Source organism: Petaurus breviceps, unplaced genomic scaffold (genome assembly GCF_028583685.1).
Source record: "Petaurus breviceps papuanus isolate PSGF00001 unplaced genomic scaffold, PetGlider_PUasm1.0 37, whole genome shotgun sequence".
NCBI classification, from domain to species: domain Eukaryota; kingdom Metazoa; phylum Chordata; class Mammalia; order Diprotodontia; family Petauridae; genus Petaurus; species Petaurus breviceps.
Genome location: NW_027186296.1, coordinates 49,373,230 through 49,399,596, shown reverse-complemented (window position 1 = coordinate 49,399,596; position 26,367 = coordinate 49,373,230). Strand labels below are relative to the sequence as shown.

The following is a 26,367-nucleotide window of genomic DNA, read 5'->3' as shown; positions in this document are numbered from 1 at the left end:
AGCTGCCCTCTACATACTCTGTATTCCAGTCAAACTGGTCTACCAGCTGTTCCCAGAACCCTGCATTCCAACTGATGCCTCTGCACATCTGTAGAAGTCATCCTCCATGCTTGGACAGTACTCCCCTTTCATCTTGAGTTCACAGAGAATTTTCATCAGGTTTCTGTTATGTCCTTTGTGATTCCTTTAGCCTTTAATTCTCTCTTCTACCTTAAATTGCCTTGTATCTACTAATTTCTATACATTCTGTGTAGTAAAATATAGTAAACTATTTGAGAGTGGGGACTGTTTCATTTTTGTCTTTGGATCCTCATCCTCTAGGCAGTGCCCTGTACACAGTGGGGACCTATTATTATGTTGGATTGAATTGCTAGGATATTGTAGAGTTTGTGCTCTCCTGGCAAGAGTTGTTGGGAACCCAGGGTGACCTTTACACCATAATGAGGCATCAGAACGGGACTGCAGATAAAGAAATGAGAATTTGCCAACTATTTTATATAAAATTGAATCCAGTAGATATCTGTGCTATCATAAATGTGCTACTCAATTTTTTTGAAAGATAATAATTTTAACATAAAAAATCTATAGAACTGTGTCTATCGGAACAAGATGTTCAAAGGGAAAACACATAATGAAAATGCAGGTTAGGTTTCAGAAAGCCACTGCATTCATTCTCATAATCCCCAAATGCCTTTAAGTCTTCTCAATCTTTAAAATAGACATTCTGAAGTCAAAGCCATTTAGTTATTAACTGCATTCAGTGTCAAGTAGGGAGCTTCAAGGGAAGATAGACTCATTAGCACTTAGCATTCATTTCACAGATGGGAAACAGACACTGCTTGATTTGGTTTATAATGCTTAGAAGGCCAGGCAGGGCAGCTTTAAGTATACCTTTGTGTCTTAAAGCAACAATAAATGTTGAAGTTCATGAACCACTACTTTTTTTTTTCAATTTCAGCATAGTAAGGCTATTTACCTGCTGCTAATTCAGTTTATTACTGTAGATTGCAGTGAAATAAAAGCCTACTTGCAGATAATTAACTTACCTACACATGTTTGACAGGTAGGATGGCACTTCTCACATTTGATCAACTCGGAATTGAAATATGTGCCTGGTGCACAGTCTAGAATGCAGCTACCTCCTGCTAGACTGTTGAAGGGAACAAAGGACAGAATTTAACATTTGTACCAAAAGTCTAACACAATTATGTTTTGCCCTCAAACATCTTTCATAGGGAGGAAATTAAAGTTCTTCACAAACATCTATTTTTCTCACTTAACAATTTAGAGACAATGAAAGACGAGATGTTATCATAAACTGGGTCAGTGGCCAAGTCTGAATTGGCAGTCCTCATGCCCAGTGCCTGTTCTAACCAAAAGTTTGTGGTTCAGTGGAAATAGTGAGGGATTTGGACTCAAAGGACCTTGGTTCAGCTCCCAGCTCTTCAATATTGTTTGGATAAACTTGGGCAAATCATTTAAAATTTCTGGGCCTTAGTTTCTTCACCTGTAAAATGAAGTGGTTGGACCAAATGACCTACAAACTCCCTTCTGGCTCTGAACCAGTGATCCTTTAAGGAATGCCATGAACAAAACATCTTGACTCTGGTAAACTTCCCACAACTCCCATACAATGAGCATGTCACTTTCTGAACTTTCCCAAGGTTTGACCAACACTTTATTAAAATGTTGGGGGTGGTAGAGGCTTTTAAAGCTAAGTTCCAGCAACTATCTCTTCTGTTGGTTTTTGATAATCTCTTTTAACCAAATTTTCCTAAACAACATAATCTCAAAGACTAAAACTCAAACATTTTTATTTATCTATAGCTTGACTGAAGTGTTGCTTCTATGCCATGAATTCCATTTTAGCATTTATGGAATAGAGGAGGTACTGTTAAGGGATGGGAACAATAATATAACCATACTAAGTTAATGCCTGTCTTTAGGAAGACTGTATTCACTTAAATACCAATTCATTCCCAGAGGACTTAGGCAGTAGAAAAAGAGAACTATGACCGAGGATAACCCTAGGACCTTCCTCCATGTCAGAAAGCCTACTCTGTAGGACCCATAAGGATGTAGTGGGATCCTGGTACTACCATGTTTCCCCGATAATAAGACACTGTCTTATTATTTTTTTGGACAGAAAAACACCAGAGGGCTTATTTTCAGGGGAGGGCTTATTTTAATGAACATTGACAGCAATTTTAATAAACAGGTAAATGTGAACAAAAAAATGTACCTTTATTCAATAATGAATTCAATAAAGAACAGGATGACGCGCTCACTGCTGCAGCTCTGATTGGATGCAGCTCAGAGCGCGGCGTGCATTTCATGGGGGGGGACGGTGCATACAGAGGGCACTGTAATGTAGCGTGTAGTGCAGGGGATCACCTTCACTACAGTAGCAATCTCAATAGGGCTTATTTTCGGGGGAGGGCTTATTTTAGAGGAATCTTACACAGTAAGGGGAGGGCTTATTTTCGGGATAGGTCTTATTATCGGGGAAACACAGTATTAGAATATAGGTTCATTTTAGAAAGGGACCCAATGTCAGTTTCAGACCATGCCTAAATGCAAAAAAATTTACCATGGAAGTCAGTCATGAGAATTAAGTCATAAGGGCTAGCAGTAAAAGAAAGAAAAGTGAGGATCTCAGGTCAAGCTAGGATGGCAGATAAGTGAAATTTTCTAGTAACCTAGAAAGAGTATGTAATATTTATGTATCTGCTAGTGCCAAGAAATAGCTACATGTGTATGAAAAATATGTAGGCTGGGGGGCAGCTAGGTGGTACAGTGAGTAGAGTGGGGGCCCTGGAGTCAGGAGGACCTGAGTTTGGATCTGGCCTCAGACACTTAACATGCACACACACACACACACACACACACACACACACACCCTAGCTATGTGACCTTGGGCAAATTACTTAACCCCAATTGTCCTCCAAAAAGCAAAAAAAAAAAATGCAGGCTGGTCTCTTCACTTGTAGAGAAAGTGGGACTAAAGGAATATCTTTTTTTCCTCTAGTTTTATCAGGAAAAAGAAGTGTTCTTTGAATGAAAGGAATGTGTTTCAAGGCAGAAACAAAGGAAAAACAAATTAAAAAGGCAGAGAGGACATCCTACCCTGTGTTAGAAGTCTGAAAGGTAAGAATATGACAAAGAAAATGAGCAAAGAAAGACTCTTTAATGTTTGGTAGAAGGAAGGAAAGAAACAAGCATTTATTAAGTATCTACTATGTGTCAGGCACTGTACCTATTTTCTTATTTGATCCTCACAACAACCTTGGGAGGTAGGTCACTTTACAGTTGAGGAAACTGAGGCAGGGATTTAGTGACTTTCCTAGGGTCACACAGCTACTATGTGTCTGAGACAGAATTGAACTCGGGCCTTTCTCACTCCAGGCCTAATTTCTGGTGCTAGGAAATAGTTTTGAAGCTTGTCCTCAAAGAAGAGATGCTGGGGGCAGCTAGGCAGTACAGTGGATAGAGTACTGGGCCTGTAGTGAGGAAGACCTGAGTTCAAATCTGATCTCAGACATTTACTAGCTGTGTGGCCCTGGGCAAGTCACTGAACCTCTACCTGTTTCTGCCCCATTCTATTTAAAAATGGGGATAATTATAGCACCTACCTCACAGGATTATTGTGAGAATTAGATGAAAGTGCTTAGCACATAGCTGTTGTTCATCCTTCATTTTAGAAGAGGACCAGTAACATTGTGGGGGGCTCTCTTGACTCAAGCGTGAGTTGGATTTAACTGAGGCAGAGTCATACAAAGGCATCAGCTTCCCTCTTTCTTCCAGAGGTATCGAAGTACAGTGGCAAAAGTCATGATGACTGGCAACGACCCGGGATGCAGCAGATGACCTTGGCATCTTTGGTGTCTGACCAAGCTCTAAGTGCTCCACCGTGCCCACTTCAGCTGCCTTCTTGGCCATTAGAACGACTTGTTCTCATCTGCCTGTTCCTCTAGGGGAAGTCTTCACATGCTTGAGGTAGACATCTTCCTAACTCACTGATGGGTTTGAGGCCTGTCAGGTAGCCTGAACCTGGGTTAGCCCATCTGCTGAGATGGTTTTACCAGGGTGTGGCTGTTGCCCACTATTGTCACTTAACATATGGTAGATGCTTAAATAAATGCTTGTTCCCTTCCTCTCCTCTTCTTATGAAGGATAGAACTGGGCTCTCTGAGAAGGAAGCAACATCTTAAGCTCCAAAGAATGATAATGCTTCCTGGGGAGGCCGTTTTATATTAATATGATCAAGTCTAGTAGTCAGAAAGGACCTTAGAGGTCATCTGGTCAAATCTCCTCACTTTATAGATGAGGAAACTGAGAACCACAGGGGTTAAGTGATTTGCCTAGGGCCATGAGGGCAGAGCCAGGATTCAAACTCTGGTCTTTTGATCTCAAATCCAATCAACTCTTTCCAGTATCCTACAATGGTGGATGGTAATTTCTGGCTGTGTTATACAAGTTGCCATCTGTCAAACTGACAAGAACAGGGAAATATTCTGTCTTCCTGAAACACATATTATGGCATGAGTCCAGAGACTTGTCAAACTTGATAACCATTGACTACTTTTGATTCATGTGGGAACAAATAATACCGTCAGAATAACCTAGAAAGCATTTCTAGTTACTATGAAACCCTGGTCAGGAAATCGAAGACCTTAGGGATCTAGATGTCACTTTGCTTCTGTTTTTTTAATCATTGCTTCTCATTGAAGGTAGGAGATTCAATCTAAAAGGACAGATTTTTCACTCTCCAAATTCCCATCACAGGCTGAAAAGATGTTTGAAAACTGTACTTTGGATTTCTAGATTATGGCTAACAACATGGGAATGATGAGATCTTGGCTAGAGATGAAGTGAGTCTAATGAAGGCTGGTAAAAATACATTTTTGCGGAGACATGATTTTGATCAACAAGGCTTTAAGAAAAAAACTGGGGGTGGGAGGGTGGTATGTGAAAACTATCTACATACTTCTGCCAAAATAGATACCACAGAGAACAAGTAGGTATAACATAGGAAAAAAATGAGTGTGGAAAGGACTGATTCAAAGGGGGCAATGTTCAGGAAGAGCAGTAATAAAACTCATGACCTCTAATATCTATACAAAAATGCAGAGAATATGGGTAATAACAGGATAAGATGTCCAAATGCAACAGAGCAATTTTGCTCTTATTGGTATCACTAAGACTTGGTGGATTGGAATCATGCCTGGAATATGGCTATGGAAAAAATACCTTGTTAAAAAAAAAAAGCAGATTAGATAAAAGGGGAAATTGAATAGCAATTTAGGTTAGAGCAATAATCCAAACCAAAGATGACTACATTAAACTGCAAGGGAATGAATACCATTACCATAAACAGATAAAGCTTTGGAAAAACTAGTTGAGTCAGACAAATCAGTTTCCTGACATTCTCTGTAGATTGCTTCCTAATTTTGTGCTGTACTACTCTCAAAGTCTCCACTCCGGGACCTAACATCTTACTCTATGTCAGCCACTTGGATTTGGGTGCTTCCAGAGATAGCAGACCCTGGATCCTGATTTAAAACTTACTTCTTCCTTCTCTGCCCCAATCCTGGTGATGAATATTATGACAGATTCGGTTTATTCAAGCTTGGTCCTAAGACTGAAGAAGTAGGATCAATGGGTGGAATTTGTAGAGAGGTTTATTTACATCTGATATAAGGGACAATTTCCTAAAATTCTGTTGTTATTCAGTCATTTTTCAGTCCTATCTGACTTTTCATGACCTCATTTGGGGTTTTCTTGGCAAAGACACTGGAGTGGTTTGTCATTTGCTTCTCCAGCTCATGTTACAGTTGAGGAAACTGAGGCAAGCTTGGTAAAGTGATTTGCTCGGGGTAACACAGCTAGTCTCTGAGGCTAGATGTGAACTTCCTGACTTCAGACCCTGAGGCACCCAGCTGTCCAAAAGTGGAATGTGCTACCATAGAAGGTAGTAAGTTCACTATCATTGAAAGTCTTCAAAGAGAGGCTGATCACCTGTTAGGGATGTTGTTAAGTGGATATCTGTTCAGATACAGATATTAGCTGCTGCATGAGGGCTCTTGAGATTGTCTCTGACTCCTGGGACCATTTCATAGCTGTCTTTGAAAAAACAGAGTTCCTAGTCCCCTAGGTTTGCTTCAGATTGGGGACCCTTTTGGGTTAGAAACTTCCCTTCCTCCCCTTCCCCAGTGTTAATTTGAGACAAGTGTTCATTCAGCTTGTCTTGACAATGCTACATCACAAAGAACAGTTATTGAGTAGACACTGGCTGTCCATTTGTCAGGTATGAGGTAGAGAGTGTTCTTTTTCAGGCAGATAGAGGACACTTGAGGAGCCTCACACTTCTGAGATTCTGTGATTTCATGATCCTGTGATGCTCTAGTTATTTTATGTGCTGATTTCTGAAATCTGCAATAATTTACTTCTTTAGGTTCAAGATTAAACCTCAATGTAAATGAAGTTTGCTTAAAAACCCCTCCAGGAATAGGATTCCTATGGACTATACTTGAACCATTCTTACATCCACCTCTACCCCAGGCTATCCTCATTTCACACCTACTCAGTGCTCTAGCCAAAGGGTCGGGAAACTGCGGGCCTTGAGGCCACATTTGCCCTCTAGGTCCTCAAGTGAGGCCCTTTGACTGAATTCAAACTTCATAGAACAAAGCCCCTTAATAAAAGGATATGTTCAGTAAAACTGGGACTCAGTCAAAAGGCCACACCCCAGGATCTAGAAGGCCAAATATAGCCTTTAGGTCACAGGTTCCCCAACCTCTGCTCTAGCCAAACTGCCTTATTTACTATTCTTCCAACTTTCATAGACTTCACCTTTGCTCACTCTGTTCCTGCTTTCTAAATTGTACTGAATGCATAAAAAAATTCTCCTTTTTCTTAGGTAAGAGAATAGGTCCTACCCAATCCCTGGAACTTTTATTGATCTTTACAGCCAGAAATAATGTCTCCTTCCTCTGAAATTCACTAGGAATATTGAGGGTACCACCTTCCTTCTAGTTACTCAGACTCAAAATCTTGTGGTCATCCTCACTCACCCCACATAGCCAATCCATTGTCAAATTTAATATTTTTTTCCTTCCCAGTATCCCTAATATATGTCTTCACTACATTCCCACTCACCACTTTTCACTAGAGCTATTGTAATACTCTTATCTGGTCCCCCTGCTTCAAGTTTATCTCCACTCCAATCCACACTCCATTTAGCTGCTGAAGTTATTTTTCTAAAGTATAGTTTGACCCTGTCACCCCTCTACTCAATATGGTCTGGTGATTCCCTATTACTTCCAGGATAAAGTATAAATGAAGGCATTTAAAGCCCTTCATAGCCTGGTTACTTCCTACCTTTCTAGTCTTCTATTTTACTCTCCTCTATGAATTCTATTAGCCAGCGACACTGGCTGACTTGGAGTTCCTCAGACTGTTTTCTATCTCCCTGCCTGTTCCTACGCTGTCCTCCATACCTGGAATGCTTGTTCACCTCTGTCTCTTAGCATTCCTAGCTTCCTTCAAAGGCCACCTTATGCAAGAGGCCTTCCCTAGTCCCCCAGCTGCGAGTGCCTTCTCTTTTCAGATTACCTTCCATGTTGGACTCTCTTTGTATCCCCAGAGCTTAGTGTTGTACCGAGCATTGAGTTAGCACTTAATAAGTAAGTGTTTGTGGATTGACTGCATGCCCTCAAGGAGCTTTCACCTGAGTGAACACATCTGATTCACTACCCTACCCCTACAACAGCTTTTCAGAGTAGAATCTGTGTCAGTGTTGGCTGAACTGAGTGGGAGGCTATGGCAAATCAGAATCTGTTTCTAGCATTCCTTAATCCTCTCCTTTCCCACGGATCTTTGAGGTAGGATTGGTCATCTTTTGTGGCCATCAATACAATAGACAAAAAGTCAGAACAATGAAAGAACTTGAAGGTTTCTGGCGGCTAAAAAAATGGGATTGGGATTCTTATGAAATTAGTGGTTAACATGACTAATGTAGAAATGTGCTTTGCATGACTGCATATGTATAGCCTATATCAAATTACTTACCATCTTAGCAAGGGGGAAGGGATGGGAGGAAGGAGAGAATTTGGAACTCAAAATTTAAAAAAAAAAAGAATGTTAAAAATTGTTTTTACTTGTAATTGGAAAAATATTAATTAAAAAAATTAGTTGTAAAGACTTCAAAAATAGTCAATGATTTTTTCATTGTGAATTTGTCCTGAATGCTCAGAGCCCATTAAAGACCATAGGACAACCAAACTCCATTACAATTTACTAGGATAAAGGATAGCTAAGGATCTTTCTTGCATAAATGAAATTTATTACTTTGTGAATATTATATTCTAATAAGGTAAGCATGTAGTTCTATAAGTACAATTTCTCAAGACCCTAATAGAATCATAAATTACTACCAAACATTTAGGTATCCAGAGAGCACCTGGCATTGATCTAGGCCTATTGACCTATTTAAACCATTGACCTAATAGACCATTGACTTATTTACTATTGTCCTTCAGTTCTTCTGTAATAGACTGATGCAACTACAACGTGAAAAGCTTCATAACCATTATGCCTGCTAACTCAGGAATATTCAGATCCATGATTTCATGCCCCACTTTCTGCTCCTTCCCATTGGTCATTGGAAAAGAGGAGGTGTTCATTCATGCTTTTCACTAAGGCTAATACCTTTACCCCTACCCTTCACTTTATTTCCTCCTACCTCTTTATGGGTCTTGCTTTAACAACTCACTGCTGATCTTTTCCCTTCTACTCCACCCCACAAATATATTTGAACCTCTCCTTTACTAATTCATTCCCCTCTGTCTAAAATGTACACTAAAAACCACATAGCTCTGTCTCCTTGTGATAGAAAAAAGTCTTTACTCGACTCTTTAAGGCCACATTTTAGTCTCATCCCTCTTCCTCTGGCAGAATGAAGTACTTTGAGAACAGGGATTGCTTTTGCTTTTGTAGTTGTTTCTCTAGCCCTTAGGAACAGTTGTTGTTCAGTCATGTCTCCATGGACCAGACTGGTCATGGGTTTTCTTGGCAAAGATACTGGTGTGATTTGCCATTTCCTTTTCCAGTGGGTTAAGGCAGAAATGAAGTGACTTGTCCAAAGTCACACAGTTAGTATGCTTTGAGGCTAAATTTGAACTCAGGTCTTCCTTACTTTAGGTCCAGAGCTTTATCCACCCAGCTGCCTCTTTAGGCACAGAGTAAGCACTTAATGAGTGTGCATTTGTTGATTCATTTTTCCTTTTTTGGGAAGCTCATCAAAAAAAATGTCTACCCTAATGTATCCCTGGGGTGGAGAACCTGTTGCCTCAAGGCCACATGTAGCCCTCTAGTCCTCAAGTGTGGCCCTTTGGCTTTGGAATTTGTCAAAGGACCACACTTGAGGACCTAGAAGGCCCCATGTGGCCTTGAGGCCATAGGTTCCCCACCTTTCAGCACCCATTCTGTCCTCAGGCCCTTGCAATCAGGCTTCCACCTCCTCTATTGAAACTGCACGCTCAAAGGTCACTAATGATTTCCCAATTTGATGGTCTTTATTTAGTCCACATTCTGCTGCTATTGCTAATATTCTTTGCTCATCTCACTCTTCTCGTTCAGAGACACCATACTCTGAATTTGTTCCCCTCTTTAATTCTCCAATCTTCTTTATTGGTCCCTTGTCCTCTTCTTTACTCCTTTAGGTAGGTATTTCCCTGTGCTCTGTTCTTGAGGCATGTAATGGTAATTTGAAGATCTTTCCTGCCCCTTAATAGGCCTAAGGGAATTTGAAGATCTTCCCTGCCCCATAACAGCATGAATGTAACCAATGGAGCCTGTGGTAGGAGGAGTTTGCTGAAGGGTAGAGGAGAGCCCACAGGAAGCTGGGAGTCAGAGCAGTTAGAAATGGAGGGAGGAGAGGAAACACCCAAGGAGATAGCTAGACTTGTGAGTGTTTCTTTCTGGGAAGGTTAAAGGATGGTGTGGCTCCCTGCTGTGCTATAGTGTATTAACTTCTTTGTTGCTATGATGGATTTGGTTTCCTGGTGTTGGGATTTGGCTCTCTGATGTCTGAATAAATGTTTTGCTTCTGTTTTCTATATGGAGAGTCTGTTATATTTTGTGATTGAGAACTATGCTGGCATATTTATAGCTGTTGGCACTGAGAATCTTGCATTGGCACTACAAGTCCCTTTTCTTTTCCTTCTTTATTCTCTTCCTTGGAAATTTCATTAATCCTCATGGCTTTAATTATAACCTCTATGTAGATAGTCTCAAGTCTGTACCTCGAGTGTTGACTTATATCTTAAACTCCAGATAAAGTATCTCTCTTGGTGTGCTCCCTTCCTCCCATACCTCAAACTCAACATATCCCAAATCAAGTTTATTATTTCTCCCTACCACCAACCTGTGCATTGTTTTGTTTTGTTTTGTTTTTTTCAGTCAGTTCCAGCATCCTTCAACCAATCTCCTAGGCTTAAAACCCAGGGCATATCTTTAACTCCTGCTCTTCTCCTTTAGCTGGAACTCACTCAGTTACTAAGCCTTTGTAACACCTCTTATATATGTTTCCAACTTCCTGTTCCCACTGCCACCGCCCTCTTAGAAGCTCTCATTACCACCCACTCACACTGCTACCGTGGCTTCCCAGCACTGCCTTTCTAATCCATCCTTCATTCTTACTGCCAGAATAACTTTTCTTATGCATAAATCTGGTTATGAAGCTCCTGTGCTGTACCATTTGGTGCCCTCCACTTTTTCAGCTGCATATTGCTACATTGCAAGCCAAATCGTACTACTCTGCCCTATATCCACTACTAGTTCATTCCTATCTATACCTCTGCTGACATTGTTCTCATTGCCTGTGATGTTCTCTCCACTCCAACTCTCTTCAATTGCTGAATTCCTTTGATGTGCAAATCAAACGCCGCCTCCTTTGAGAAGCACCTTCTGATTTCCACCTATGGTAACAATTTTCTCTGGCAGATACTTAGATTTCACATGCTATCTTGTTTGGTATTTCTTTGATATATTTTTGATGTAATATTGTTGTAATGGGAGGTAGTATGGTATAGTAAATACAGGGCTGGCCTTGGAGTCTGGGAGATCTGAGTTCAAGTGCTGTCTTTGACACATTCTAGCTGTGTAATTGTGAGGAAGTGACTTCTCAGTGCCCCTAGGGAACTTTCTAACACTAGGAGTTGCTGATTTGCATTGGTTCAGGGATTTTCTACAATAACAGATTTCTGCATTGATGAAATTACAGTATTGATTGCACACCCTGCCTCCCAGTAGTGCATATCTTTTTAGGTGTCATTTCCCTCTACTATACTACAATTACAAGGGCATTTTATACCTCCTCCAGCACACCCCTTCCCTGCTCTTTGTAAATACTTAATATTTGTTGAATGTCCAATGAAAGGCCATTTGAGAAGTCTTATTACTTCCAGTCATATTTGTCTGAAGACAAAGATCTAAGCATGATTTCTTTTAAAATGTTTTGTCCCCAAATGTCTCTCTCCCAAGGGGTGATGCCATAGGAAACACAATCCTATGACTGAATTATGGTTCTGTGGACTAAAATAGGTAAGTTGATTGACAAGAGTTCTAATTTTTGCACAATTTTGTTAATATCTTTATTACTCTGGGACGTGATTTACAATCTTGACATAAGTATTTCTCCTGCTGTTTCAATGCCCAGGATTGTTGTGCTACTGCTAACTGTTGTAGCTCAACATGTAAAGATATCACTCTGGATATGTCAAGTCTAAGCACTTGTATTTAACATCAAGGAGTTTTTGTGACTTCTTCGGATTAAAAAGCTACTCTGCAACAACATGCTTGTGTGCTAGTGATGGCAAGTATTTTAAGCAAGAACACAAGAGGTCTTTCCCTTGTCATAGCATGGGGTCATTGTGACTGGCAGTTAAATCATGCCTTTAATAACTAACGTTCCCACATGTAACATTTCTTACAATTTAGTCTCCTGAAGAGTCAGACAGTCTAGGGGAAGCAGCTACTGCTGGGTCTCTAACTGCTTTAACATGACAGGGATGATTTGAAGCCATAGCTTAAAAAGGATATTGTACAATAAAAGACAGCTTTCTGTGGATTATAGCTGACAATGTTTTCAATTTTTACTTTTCTTTCTGAAAAGTCTGTCATCTTCAACACCGCTGTTTCTATTTTTTTTTCAAGTAGCTATTGTTAAAGAGGCTACTTTCTTCCTATTACAAAATGCAAGGAATTGAACATCTAGCTTAACCTTTCTCAAATATACCTTCAGAACTGGATACAAGGTCACTGGGATGTTCCCAGTCATTTCAGCATTTCTCCTAACAGAGCAGTGTTAAGAAATTGGCAGGATTGATTTATACATTTCAGAAGCCACCCTGCTTTCTTCAGTCACCAATTTAGGAAATAGGTTTCAGAAAGTGAGAGACCTCAAGACCTCAAAGTGCAGTGTTCTCTGTCTCTCTCTCTGTCTGTCTCTCTCTCTCTCTCTCTCTCTCTCCTCTCTCTCTCTCACTTCATGGCCATAGGTTTAGGACAGATATAGAACACAATCAAATCCTTGGAGTATTTGCTTTTACTAGCTGAATCAGTCAACTTTTCTGATTTTTCTTTCCTATCACCTTGCCTTCCCCTCTCTCTGTTTTGTGTTCTCTTTCTTCTCTGTTCATCCTTATTGTCTGACTTTGCCATAGTTAGATGAATGATGTAAAGCAGGAGTTTTTAGTTCACAGAACCTGAGGAGTGTATGGATAGAGTTCAGGGGGTCCATTACCTTAGATGAGAAAAAAATTACATTTTTATTTTCAATAACCTTTAGTTTCCTTTGTAATCCTTTGCATTTTATTTTATGTATTTCAGGTAATTGTTCTGAAAAGTTTTGTTAGATTCCCCAAGAGGTCCACCACACACACACAAACACACACACACATGCACACACACACGCATGCACACACACACACATGCACACACACACACGCACACCTTAAGAACCTCCACTAAGAAGCTTGACTGAGTATGGTAGAAAGAGCACTCCATTTGGAGTCTGAGGATGAAGGCTTAAATATTGGCTCTATTAGTTATTACTTGTGTGACCTTGGGCAAAGCACTTAAACCTTAAGTTTTCCTGCAGAACTAGATTATTGCTCTAAACCCTATGGACTTTTCCTAGTAGGATCAGGTCTTTCAAATTATGAAGTATATGAAGTTTATCTTTGGTACCTCCATTGCCTTTTCCCCTACTTTTTAAAAATCTCCTTTCACTTTTCCCTTCCTGTTTTCTTCCCAAGATATCCAGGGCTGCTGAGTATCCCTGTCTACTAACCCAGTTTGTTCTGTTAGGAGAATAGTAATAGAATAAACAAATTCACACCTAAAGTGTTAGTGATTGAACCTGTTATTTCCTGGAAGCAGTAATTCCATTTTTAAAAAGAAGGACTGCTTGGAGAAACAATGAATCCCTGATGGCAGAATTTTAGGCACCTTGACATATAGGTGGGGAGATATTTTGAGTATAGGGATGCCAACATTTACTATTGCTCTCCAAATAATATTACCTAGGTGACTGTCTACTCCTTTTAATAAGGACAACACTTCTTCCAAGTATTTTTAGTAATTTCATTTATAATTAATAATGAATAATTTTTATAATTGGAATATTTGCAACAGTAATCACTGTTAAATTTTATAAAATATTCTTATATAATATTTTGTTTTTTTGAGGAACAAACAAAGCGAATCTTTGGAAGTTTATTTCAAATAAAACAAAATCACTAGTGTTTTTTAGTGTAATTTTAAAGAAAGTTTGTACATAATCATTTCTTTATGAAGCTATGTTTGATGTTAGAGTAAGAAAAGTCAACTGGGACACCTTCCCTCCCACTTAAACCCTGATTATCCTTACCTACTAGCCCCTTTGGGGAAGATAAAGAAATTCGGGAAAGGAAAACACAAGGAAGAAGAGAGAGACAAAAAGAAGAGAGAGAAGGGATGGGGAAAGAAAGAGGATTTCAGCCTCTGAAGTGGTTTGCTCAGGAGAGAGTAGTGATGATGGGAGGAAATTAAATTACTCAAAAGAATAGGAGCTCGAGGGGCAGCTAGGTGGTGCAGTAAATAGAGCACTGGGCCTGGAGTCAGGAGGACCTGAGTTCAAATGTGGCCTCAGACACTTACTAGCTGTGTGACCTTGGGCAAGTCACTTAACCCCAATTGCCCTGCCTTCCCCCCCTCCAAAAAAGAAAAAAAAAGACTAGGAACTTGGTTCCCCTCACTATTTCTCACCTCTTTCATCACCAAGAACTATATCATGCCAGATATAGAACTAATTTTACTGATTCCCCAAATTCATTTAAAAATTCCATTGTTTTAACTCATTTCATTTAAATCTCACTCTTAAAAATTCCCACAATAATACCATAACAAAAGCATGAATTTAAATGGGCCAAGAATTCTTACAATGAAATAGTTTGGGGTTGCTGGAACCATAACTTTAAGAACTAATGAATAAATATGAGAAATTAAATGATAGAAACTAAAAATAGTGAAAACCACTGAAATCCTCAAGTTTAAAATCAGTTTTTGCATGCTCAAAGCCAGTGTTTTACCTGAATCCTTCTTTGCATATGGTACATTTTTCTGGATCATCAACACACTTTTTACAGTTTGGATGACATTTGATGCAATATTTCTGACCTATACAAAAGAAGAAAACAGAGAAGGGGATAAGGGATTTGGGGACAGAAGAGCAAATGGAGAAGGGGTTCATCAACACACTTTTTACAGTTTGGATGACAATTTGAAGCAATATTTCTGACCTGTACAAAAGAAGAAAGCAGAGAAGAGAATAAGGGATTTGGGGACAGAAGTGTAGATGAAAAAGTAAAGAAATGGTAGAAAAGAATGTAAATGCAGTATGCACTAGTAACAGTAAAAACAACAACAAAATCTTCCAAAGTTTCAAAGCTGTGATGGGAAAACTATTCATAGACTAGCAACTTCCAGAAACATGCAATTTGTTAATAAAATATAAAGGCAGTGTATTGGAGAACATTCTCTAATAGACTTAGAGTCAAGAAAACCTGGGTTTAAATCTCACCTCTGACACTTAGTAGTTGTGCAATCCTGGGCAAAAATTTAAACTCTCTGAGCCTCAACTTTCTTATCTGTAAAATGAGGGGGCTGGATTCTCAGGTCCCTACTAGCTCTAAATTTGTGATCCCATGATAGAATAACCTGAGATCACATAAAGAGCTAAATAGAGGTGAAGTCAAGTAACCTATTAGTCAATCGCTTAGGCATCTAGGGAGCATAATGGATAAAGAGCTAGGCCTAGAGTTAGGAAGACCTAAGTTCAAATCTGGCCTCAGACACAGCTATGTGACTCTGGCAAGTCACTTAACCTCTGTTTGCCTCAGTTTCCCCAGCTGTAAAATGGGGATAATAACAGCATCTATTTCTCAAAGTTGTTATGAAGATCAAATTAGATAAATTTGTAAAGTGCTTAATGCAATGCCTGGCACATAGTTGCTATATTAATAGTTATTTCCTTTCCTTCCCATCCCACTTAAGCTAGACTAAATTAAAATTTTCAGACTGTAAGACTTGATTTTTTCCCTTTGAAAAGTGTAAAATGTATTTGTATTCCCAGTATGTAGCACAATACCTAGCACCTAGTAAGAACTTGAATAACTTTTTTTCATTCATTCCTGATCTACTAATTCGTCTTTCACCAATAGCCATTAGCTTAGTACATATTAAGTCCGTGGATTACAAAAAACACCCTCATTTTAGTTTTAGGTACATCTTTATAGGAACTGTTAGCATGTAACTTTCAGCTAATTTGAGTTTGACAACCTCTCCCTTCTTTCTGAGGCTGAATAGTGAGAAGTTAGCAAGGGGCTTGAAGACCCAGGGATGGGAGATAATCAGTCTCCAAACAGTTGAAAATCAACTCAACATTTCTAACGACTTGTGGACAACCAGGTCTTCTATAAATTTAAAGATGATCACACTTACTTTCATCCGCATAAAAGCCAGCTGGACACAGAGTCACACAGGTGTTCAATTCCTGATGGTAGTAAAAGCCTCTTCGGCAGGACAGGCACTGACTCTGACTCCTGCCCGTGCAGGTCTCACATCCCCTACTACACCTTCGACACCTCTTTGATACAGAATCACCAAAGTATCCCAAGGGGCAAACATTCACACATTTCCTGGGAAAGAGGAAGACCTAATAAGTACCCCAATGGCACTGGGTATAGCACAATAAAGGCATTACATACATTTAACATTGGCATCCTAGGGTATAAATGGAAGCAGGAAATTCTATTTTAAGGAAAGGGAATTATATGTTTTTGGAAAAAAAACTCAATAGCATCAATTAGGCAATAGTGTAATCTGTTATAAATTAGACACCTACAAATGAATTTTGAACACAAATTGTGGTTACATTGGCAAAGTACGGTTAGAAGACAGATTTTTAAAAATCCAAGTAAAAGTTCTTGGTGACTTTTTTCTTAATTAATTGGAGGTTATTTCTTGTATAGGTCAATAAAGACAATTCTTATAATAGTAAGAAATTTTTCATTTTATATGTCTTGAATTCACTAAATGGAAGGAGACACTGTTATTAAGAGTTCTGATTGTCTTGCCTACCAACCACAGACAGCTGACCATATTGTTCAACAGATGACACGAACAAGACAAATTGTGGAAGTCAGTGAGGAGAGAGGATGGTCAGTAGTGAAGAGACTAGGATGGGCCAGCATCCTTAGGTAAATGTAGGCTACACTTGGTGAGGATGCAGAGGAGGAAAGAGCAGGACAGAACATGTAGACAGAGGAAGGGAAACAGAAGAGAGAAGGAAAGATACTGAAATAGGGAGACTAACAGAACCCTTGATAATTAGAATAAGTGTAGTGTATATTCTAAAGGACAATAAAAAAGCACCTGTCTGTGGTCCACAGGTCACTTACCAACCTTTCCAACTTCTAGGGGAAAGAAACCTACCTGTAGCTATCTGAGCTAAGAGGACACAAGTAAACTTTCACATGGTAGCTGTCTTCCCACTAGTACAGTTAAGTCTAGTAAAAATCAAATTTTTAAAAGTATAATTAATTTCTGAAACTAGAATTCAGAAAAATTAAGAATATAGGTTCTAATCCCTCAAATAAATAATTATGTTCCAGTTTATACAGACAAGGATGCTATAGCATAGAGTCCTAGATTTCACAATAGATGACCTTGGACTTGAATTCTGACTCTACCAATCACTACCTGTGGGGAACTTTAGGCAGTCCTTAACCTCCTTAGGTATGTCTTTCCTTATCTGTAAAATGAAGGACTTGGACTAGATGAACTCTGAGGTCATATATATCGAAGACTCTGTTTCTACATTAGTGGTGTCAAACTCAAATAGAAATGGAACCCTGCAGGCTGCACATTTCCTTAAAAAACTACAAATTAACATGATCTATGTTATATTGTATTTTTATTTATTTTATTAAACATTTCCCAATTACATTTTAATCTGGTTCTGGCCACACTGGAGTTTTATGGTGTGTGTGTGTGTGTGTGTGTGTGAGAGAGAGAGAGAGAGAGAGAGAGAGAGAGAGAGAGAGAGAGAGAGAGAGAGAGAGAGAGAGGGAAGGAGAGCAACAGACAGAGACACCTCTGGTCACAGCTCTAAATCTATTATTATGTGATAATTTTTAGACTTTGGGTATTTCTTGTTTTGTTTTGTTTTTAAATGCTACTTATATACATTCCCAAAGCAGTTAGCCCTTGGTTAATTTCCATTTTGTGGGCAGTGGGCAAGAGAATATTAAACCTTATTCTCATTCTACATTTGTCATCTTTAGCTTGGTTATTTTCCAAATGGAATTAAGTTTTTCCTCTTATTACTTAAGGGAAAAAAAACAACAAACTTTTAGGGTGTGGCACTATTTCTCTTGGGACATTCTGGAGAGATATTGCTGAATCAGACCCTGTGGAAAGCCCAGCAAGTTATTGGAAACTCATTCATGATGACTTTGATCCTCATAATTCATGATGATTTTGAAGCAGGGTTACAGGATCTTAAAGGTTGAGCTGGAAGGGACCTCAGAAGTCACCTAGGCCAATCCCACATTTTATAAATGAAGACTCTGAGGATGAGGGAGATTAAATGACTTGCCCAAGGTCATAGGACAAAATTCAGTGTCAGAGATAGGATATTAACCCAGTACTTTTACTTTGAGTCAGCACTATTCAGGCTCTACTGTAGGGGGTATGTAAGGTTGGACACCAATAGAACTGATCATCTTCTTAGGCCTACTCTGGATTTATTATTGGTCTAAAAAATAAACCAAATTTATTAAAATGATATTTGAATCTACAATGCTGAACTGAAAAATAAAGAAAGCATTTCTCATTCATTACCTGCCAGTTTTGATACTTCCAAGACTATAATGGATGCAGTTCAAGCACTGGTCAGCTTTTGGTCCATCACACCCTTTGTCGCCACACTCTGGATGACACACACCTTAAAGAAATAAGTTTTTTCTTTCATTCAAAGAGATGATTTATATCAATGAGACAACCTCATGAAGAACATCCAACCCTGACATCAAAGGCCCAAGATCATGAGAAGACGACTAATCTGGTCCCTTTTCTACATACATAGAAATTGATGCACTATCATGAGTCTGAATGGTTATATTAAAAGGCAAAACTGTAAGTATAGAATCTTTTTACAAAGGTATTATAAAAAGACTGAATTTGGAGCTTGAAGATGAAATTTAGGGGTCAAATTTTGTCTCTACTATCTAACATCCATGAGACCTTAAATAAATGACTTCAACATTAAAAAGCAAAAAATACAGGGAAGCAACATGATTTATTATAAAGTAGACTAGACTGCATTTGGAATCAGAGAGTCAGGGGTCAAAACCCAGCTCTGGCTGGTACTTATTATCTAGGTGACCTTGGGCAAATTACCTAACCTCTACAGGTTTGAGTTTTCTTATCTGTAAAATTAGGTAGTTGCCTCCAAAGCTTCCAAGGCCCCATCTATAGCTCTGAATTTGTGAACCTAGGATCATACTACAGTACAGTCTCAGCAAAACAAGAGATTTCGAATTAGACAATCTTGAAGGTGCCTTCTGGCTTGAAATTTTATCATCTTAAAGGAGGTAACCCTCTTGTTGTCTTAGCTGGATCTTGGCTAGAGTCCTTTGTTTTATTCTGGAACCCTGTTTAAGAGGGATCAGAATGCCTTGGACAGGGTTTCATGGGAAAGCAATCAAAATAATTATGGAATTAAAAAAACTATAAGGAACAATGAAGGATCAAGAATTATTTAACCTATCAAACAGAATGCTGGGAGAGTGGGGGTTGACCTAATAACTCTAATCAAATATATGAAAAGTGTTTAAGTTCAGGGTGACCAGTTGCTTTTGTCACCACTAATGACAGAAGAAAGCTGAAAACTTAAAGTATGATAATAATAATAACAAATAGCATTTATATAGCAATTTAAGGTTTTTAAAATGCTTTACACATTTACCATTTGATCCTCACAAAAATACTGGGAGGTAGGTACTATTATTAGCCCCATTTTATAGATAAGTATAAGCTTGGTGTAAAAGCTTCAAGAATTATTTAATTAAGTTAATCCATGATCACCAAATGCTAAACACCTACTATGTCCAAGGCACCAAAGAATTTTGAGAAATATAAAAGAAGTATTTTTACCCTTCCCTCAAGGACCTTGTAGACTAACACACAGAACAAATAATAAAAGGCAGCATATGAAAAAGTAAGATGTGGTATAGTGGGTAGAGTACTGACCTGGAAGTCAGAAAAGACCTGAGTTCATGTTTTGCTCCTGGTACATGCTGTCTGTGTGAGCTTGGGCAAGTCATATAACATCTCAGTGGTCTGGGAAACTCTCTAAGATTATAAATCAAAGAACATTTTCCTCATCTTGTTCTTATGATGAAATCTTAGGTCTGGACTGAACATACAACATATGTGTATACAGTATACATGTATTATATGTGTATGTGTGGATATATACACATACATGTATGCACATATACAGTGTATGTATATATGCATATATGTTCATGTTGAGGCCATTTTTCAGTCATATCTGACTCCTTGTGGGCCTGTTTGGGATTTTCTTTGCAAAGATATTGGAGTAGTTTGCCATTTCTTTCTCCAACTCATTTTACAGATGAGGAAATGAGGCAAACAGGGTTAAGTGACTTGCCAGGGTCACACAGCTAGTAAGTGTCTGAGGCTGGATTTGAACTTATAAAGATGAGTGTTCCTGATTCCAAGCCCAGTGCTTCAGCCACTGTACCGCCTAGCTGCTATCTATCCAGATATCTGCCTATATACACATAAATATATACATATACATATGTATATGTAAGAATGTATATGAAAGAGGATATATAATGGGTATAAATAATAAGTGCTGTAGGAATTCAGAAGGAGAGAGAGCGCATTGTGGACTGGGGCAGTCTGCAAAGTTTTCCTAGAAAAGGTGGGACTTGAGCTGGAGTTTGAAGGATAGAGGGGGAGATTGAGAGAAACAGGGAGGAGTGTGGGATCTCAAGACAGGGAAAATAGCATGGGCAAAGGCATGCAGAGGCAGGAGTGTCCATGGAAGGAAAGCTTTACCAACAGAGATCACTGGAATGATTTAACAAGGGAGGTTATGAAATTGCCTTATAAAAATTGGATGGGTTTTCATTTGTTTGGTATAGTTTGGGTGTGGTCTTGCATAGAAGAAGGGGCTGGGTGTGTTGACTTCTCATGCCCTTTGAACCTCATTATTTTATGAATGATGTGGGGGTTTTAGTGGACTACAAGCTCAGTATGAGTGAACATTGGACATGGTGGCTAAGAAAGCTAAGTTGATCTTGGGCTTCACTAAAAGGTATGGTGTCTTGAATGAATAGGTTAATGGTAGTGATAGGGGTCAGATCAGATTGGTGGTATTACATGCATTTCCAGGTACCACATTTTAGGAAGGACATTAACAAGCTACAGAATAAGGTAACCAAGATGGTGAGAGGACTGGAGACTGAGAACTGGCTAAAGGAACTTAGAAATATTGATCCTGGAGATGAAGAAATTTAGTGGGGACATAGTATGGAAGAGGAGGAATGAGTAGAGTGAGTTTGGGGGAAATATTCTCTCCAGATAAAGTCACCTCTGAGGCCAAGGAAATAGAGCTATTGGATTTGTACTTATTTCTCTCCTTATTGGCAACAACAGGAAAAGCAAGAATGATTCTATTTTAAAAGGATGCCTCTACTATCTTAGAGATTGCCCACCAAAGTGGGGAATTCTGATCAGACTAACCACAAAGAAATGAATTTTGCCACAGAACAAACCTGTCCTTTACAACTACTGTCACCTCCAAAGCTTGCACACATCCCCCAGTTCTTTTCTGGGGGAGAAGCTGCTGATTGGCTGAGTACTCTGAGAAAGTCTAAAAAGTTATAAAAACCCAATCTGTAGTCTAAAAAGTCGAAGCTGCCGTCAGGGAATAGTCTTCCTTAGTGCACTAATAAATGTCTTTTACTTTCATTTTGGCTACTCACTTTACTTGACCTTGGGTAATTTGGACATTCTGGTGACTGAGATTCTTCCTGAGCTCTCAAGGAACCCAGGATGAGAAACTCCCAACAACAGACTGTCTTCAGTTAGCTGAAGTGTTATCATAAGAAAAACTAGACTTGTTCTCCTTGGCTCCAGAGGCTAAACCGGGAGGAATAATAGTGGTTTGCTAAGAGGCAAAATTTGGCATGATGTAAGGAAAAACTTCTTAACAACTACATCTATCCAAAAATGGAATGAGCTAATTAAAAGAGGTAATTGGATGGCAACTTCTGAGAGATTATGTAAAGAGGATAACAGTTCAGGTATGGGTTGGGTCCCTTTTGACTCTGAAATTCTAGTCATTGTCACAGTATTGATTAATTTCCCACAGGTAACAAAGCCATGAAGAATACTATAGCATTGAGTTTTTCTTAATTAGTTTCATGGGTTAGTCAATTGGAAGGAATAACTCAGACTTCTATTCAAAAACTATCCTTTGAGAGTTGTTTTAAGTCATGTCTGGCTTTTCATGATCCCATTTGGGGTTTTCTTGGCAAAAGATAGAGTAGTACTCATCCTTTAAAGCCTAGTTTAAATGCTTCCTCCTCCATGAGGCCTTCCCTAATCCCTTCCATTACCAAATATTTTACCCCTCGAAATCTACAGAGTGCTAATGTATTTGATTATAGCTACCTCTGTTGGAAAGTCCTTGAGCTTACCTTTGTTATCTTTCTAGTGCTTAGCACAAGGTTCTGCATGCAGCAGGTGCTTAATAAATACTGCTGTTCTTATGACTGTTGGTATCCTGGACAGACTCTCTCAAAATTCCACACTGTTGGGATTATGAGTGATGAAATTGAAGAAGAAATCAACTGTCCTCTAAAAACTTCTAGCAACTGTTTCTTCTTCCATTCTGAGTGGAATAGAGATTGTCACCAGTTTTAAACTCCTAAAAATACTTAGATTATACTACTTTCTGTAGAAGACACAAAATTCTCTTCTCTGTCTGGTTGGACAAAGCCGCAGGCTGCCAGCCTACCAGGCATGGTCTTTAAGCCAGTTTTGATAGGATTTTTTTCCTCCCCCATCCCTTATTGGAAGTTTATATATACATACCTGACTCATAGGATTCCATGGGGATAGGAAGACAAGCTAAATAGTACATTATTAAGGTCTTTGAGTTTTAGGAGGGAAAACACTCTATAAATGCAAACTATTATTTTTAGCTGTTTGGGGGGGAAGTTAATGCAGACACAGAAAGGAGGCAGAAATTTCCCAGGGGAATGTGAGGAAAGAAAAATGTCCCCATTTTATCCAGCCAATAATGAACTGTTTTGCCTTGGAAAACAAAGTCCTTATTTTTTACATCATCTTTAAAAAGTTTCCAGATCTTGATGTACTACACATGTATATTTTCTCTCTTTCCCTCAAGGTTTAACATTGTTGATTTTCCAAATTCTTCATCATGAGTTCTTTCCTTCCTAAATTCCCATCCTAAACCTTTTTTCTCTTCATGACATTTTTGTCCCTGGAGAAACCTCTTTATGTTGTTATTTTTCTCATTCCCCTGCTCATACTCCTTTCCCCCACCCCAGTCCCCCAACTTTTATCATTAAGGTTTCTAGTTGAGACAGGTAGATATTTTATATTATCTTCAGGTGTCCCTAAAGTTTCCAATGCTTAGCATTTATTTGACTTTCCCCTCTCTTAACTTTTATGCAATTTCAGATTGCTTTGGGACTGATTCTAATTTCACTCACTATATGAGAGTTTATTCTTTACTTGTTCAATGTCACTTTGAGCCAATTTGTGGTGTTATCATTTGAAAATGCCTTTAATTCAAATCCCTGTTTCATTGTGCAATTGTTTCCAGTTCGTGGGTGGATTGGAAAACACATTTGCTTAGATTACTGAGCTCATTCTATGCATTCTTTGGCCATTTGTCTACATTTTTCAGCATCATAGACCATCACTGGTGCAGCAGTATTGACAGAGATGAGAAACAGCCATATTCTGAGCCTGCTTCTCCTTGAAATCCCTTATTCACAGTGCTTAAGGAATGACTATATCTGACAAAAATGACCTCTTTTCTTCAATCTTAACTGGGGCAGAGTTTTGGGAGGATTCGAATGAAGGAGGAAGGAATATAGAAGGAAGGGATAATCCCTTGAAATTCTTTAACCTACCAATGAAATGTCTATTACATGGGGGTCAAAGAGCACATTTTAGGGTATAAGAGAGAAGGAAAGTTGCAGAGATAAGGTCACATAAAGAAGTCTTGAAAATTCTGCTTAAGGCTTGAGTTTATACTGTACAATGTAAAGGAGAAGAGTTTATGGGTTATCCTAATAATTTTGCCAGCCTACATAAGCAAACTGGATAGCTAAGGTAAAAACAAAAATTCTTTTTGGAGCCTTTATGGTAGAATTGTATTAGTCCCCATTCAAAGGAGTTTAGTTACTGAAGAACTATACCTATCTCACTAAAACCCAGTTCCAAGATAGGAATTTTCAAGGATGGGATTAAAATGCAAATACAATGTATAAAGTCAAAGTCAGAAGTAAATTTTGGAGGGAAATCAGTCACTCATTAGTAATTATTTATTCTTGCCATAACTTGTAAACAACAGAGAAAGAAATGCACAGTAGATCAGGGAATACATAATGCAATGTTGTTTTAAAGGAAGGGTAAGTGAAATTTTAAAATTGAGTCAACAGTAATTTATGCTTGATGGGTACCAGCTGAAGCCAGAATGCAAATCATTCACAGAGTTTTGAATTCTTCATTTTGTTATTTTTTTCAGAAAGATATCGCATAATTTAAACATCAATATGCTTAAATATCTTCCATAATTTATCAAGCATTCATAATATTTATCTAGGGAAAATCTGCAAAATCAGGGTGACCCAGTTTCTCTCAAAGGCAGAGGGTATATAATTAATTCCATTAAACAAAAAAGTGTCGCTCAAGATTTTACACATCATATCCATTATCTGACTACTAGCACTAGACCTAAGACCCTGATTAAATGTAAAAAAACTAAACCTCCCCAGTAAAGTGTGAATTCCCTCTCCCCCTCATGTACTAGTTATATATCTGACCTCCAAGCTGATTATCTCTGGCATCTACCCAGTAATTTAAAATCAGGGACGCGATCAAATCTAAACAGTGCTGAAAATATTTTTACTAGTATGGCTACAGACCAAAATATCAGCAGAAGGCATTTTCTATAGCATTCTGTAAAATGTCTGTGTCTTTCCTTGTACAGCATCAATATCTGTTCACCTGATCCTTCCAGGGCCCACAATCAACCTTTTATTAGCCCTTCTGTAAGGCTATGACTGAGTCCAATAAAATCTTGCTCTTTTCATTGTTCCTCTGTCTTAAAAACTTTCTTATGGAAAATGGGTTCAAGCCATATAGACTTCTTCAGTGAGACTTTCAGGGTTGAATTCATTTTGAAAGTGAAAGTCAGTCAATAAGCATTTATTATGTGCTTACTATGGTGCCAGGTACAATGCTAAGAACTGTGAATACAAAAAACCCCAAATGAACACAGTTCTGGTTCACAGGGAACTCTCGTTCTAATGGGATATATATATATATATAGCTAAGTATGTACAAGATACATAGACAGTTGATGGTTATCTCAAAGGAAGGGCACTAATGGGCACTAAGGGACACACATGGGAAAGGAATTGCTAAAGTGAAAAATGAAAATAGGATCCTTGGAAGGAAAAAGGGTAACAATGAATACACTATGGGGCTTTCATATCTCAATTTCCCCTTCTGGGAAAGTTGGAAAGTACTTACTTGTTTGCAGAATACTTACTTGTCTGTAAAATATTAGAAGAGCCTTGGATGGAAGGAGCTGTGTAAGTGCAAATTATCATTATTATTATTTCCAAGAAAAAAAGAAGGCAAAAATTATACCACCCACCCTTTGTGAGAATTCCCACGTTTAAAATTAAAACGTGAGTTCCCACATTTTAAGCTACAGTTACTTAAAAATGGCTTGTCCTCCTTAAACCTTTACCTGCATAATCTTCCTCATCTTCTGCGGCCTCTACTTGTTTATGAAACAAAGCAGCTTTGGATGGTTCAAGTTCTGGTGTTGAAATCTCCAGCATCCTTGACCGAGATTGATGGGAGCTAAATGTATTGTAAGGGTGCTCAGCTGTCCCATATAAAATAAGGCTCCATTCTTTCAACTTCCCTGAAAAATAGGGAAGAGCCATTGTACATAGAACCAGAAAGCACACAGCCAAACTATGTCTGTAACATTGCTCATTTTCTTTAAATTGCAGCTTGCTTTCTAGTTGATCACACAAGTCCTTCATAAACCTTAAGGCATTAATGATAATAACAATAAAGGAAAATGTAGATTTTTCTCCATCACCACTTTTCTCCCAGAATAGCCAATATGAATAAAAGTTCCTCAAATCTGAACCTATAACACTGAAGCTGCTATAAAGGCCTGGCCATTGAGCTTCTCAACAGATAGAAAAGGTTATAAAATATATATGTGAGCAAAATAATTTAAAAGTATGTGATTTTCTGAATGCATTTTTGTGTGGTTCACCACTGACTATTAGTTGTTTCCAAGAAATATAGAAATATAGACCAAATTAATGGGAGAAACATTGCACACAAAAGCACTCAGCAGAATTATTTTCTACTCATTTGTCATGAATCTTTATTTGCTCTCTATTCTTTAGGATCAAATTAAAGGTACATTTCAAA

General features: G+C 38.5%; 1 protein-coding gene across 2 annotated transcripts in view; it reads right to left on the bottom strand.

The window, feature by feature from the left end:
- The window catches only part of PCSK6 (proprotein convertase subtilisin/kexin type 6), a 251,900-nt gene that overhangs the window by 21,568 nt on the left and 203,965 nt on the right, over positions 1-26,367 (bottom strand). The window contains exons 14-19 of one of the 2 annotated variants that reach the window (XM_069098448.1): positions 25,661-25,840; positions 25,457-25,495; positions 18,448-18,550; positions 16,045-16,241; positions 14,634-14,721; positions 1,047-1,150 (exon numbers count right to left, since the gene is read on the bottom strand). In XM_069098448.1, coding sequence (XP_068954549.1) covers positions 1,047-1,150; positions 14,634-14,721; positions 16,045-16,241; positions 18,448-18,550; positions 25,457-25,495; positions 25,661-25,840 — 711 coding nt within the window. The remainder of the gene's footprint in view (positions 1-1,046; positions 1,151-14,633; positions 14,722-16,044; positions 16,242-18,447; positions 18,551-25,456; positions 25,496-25,660; positions 25,841-26,367) is intronic. The other variant, XM_069098449.1, reaches the window with a different exon arrangement.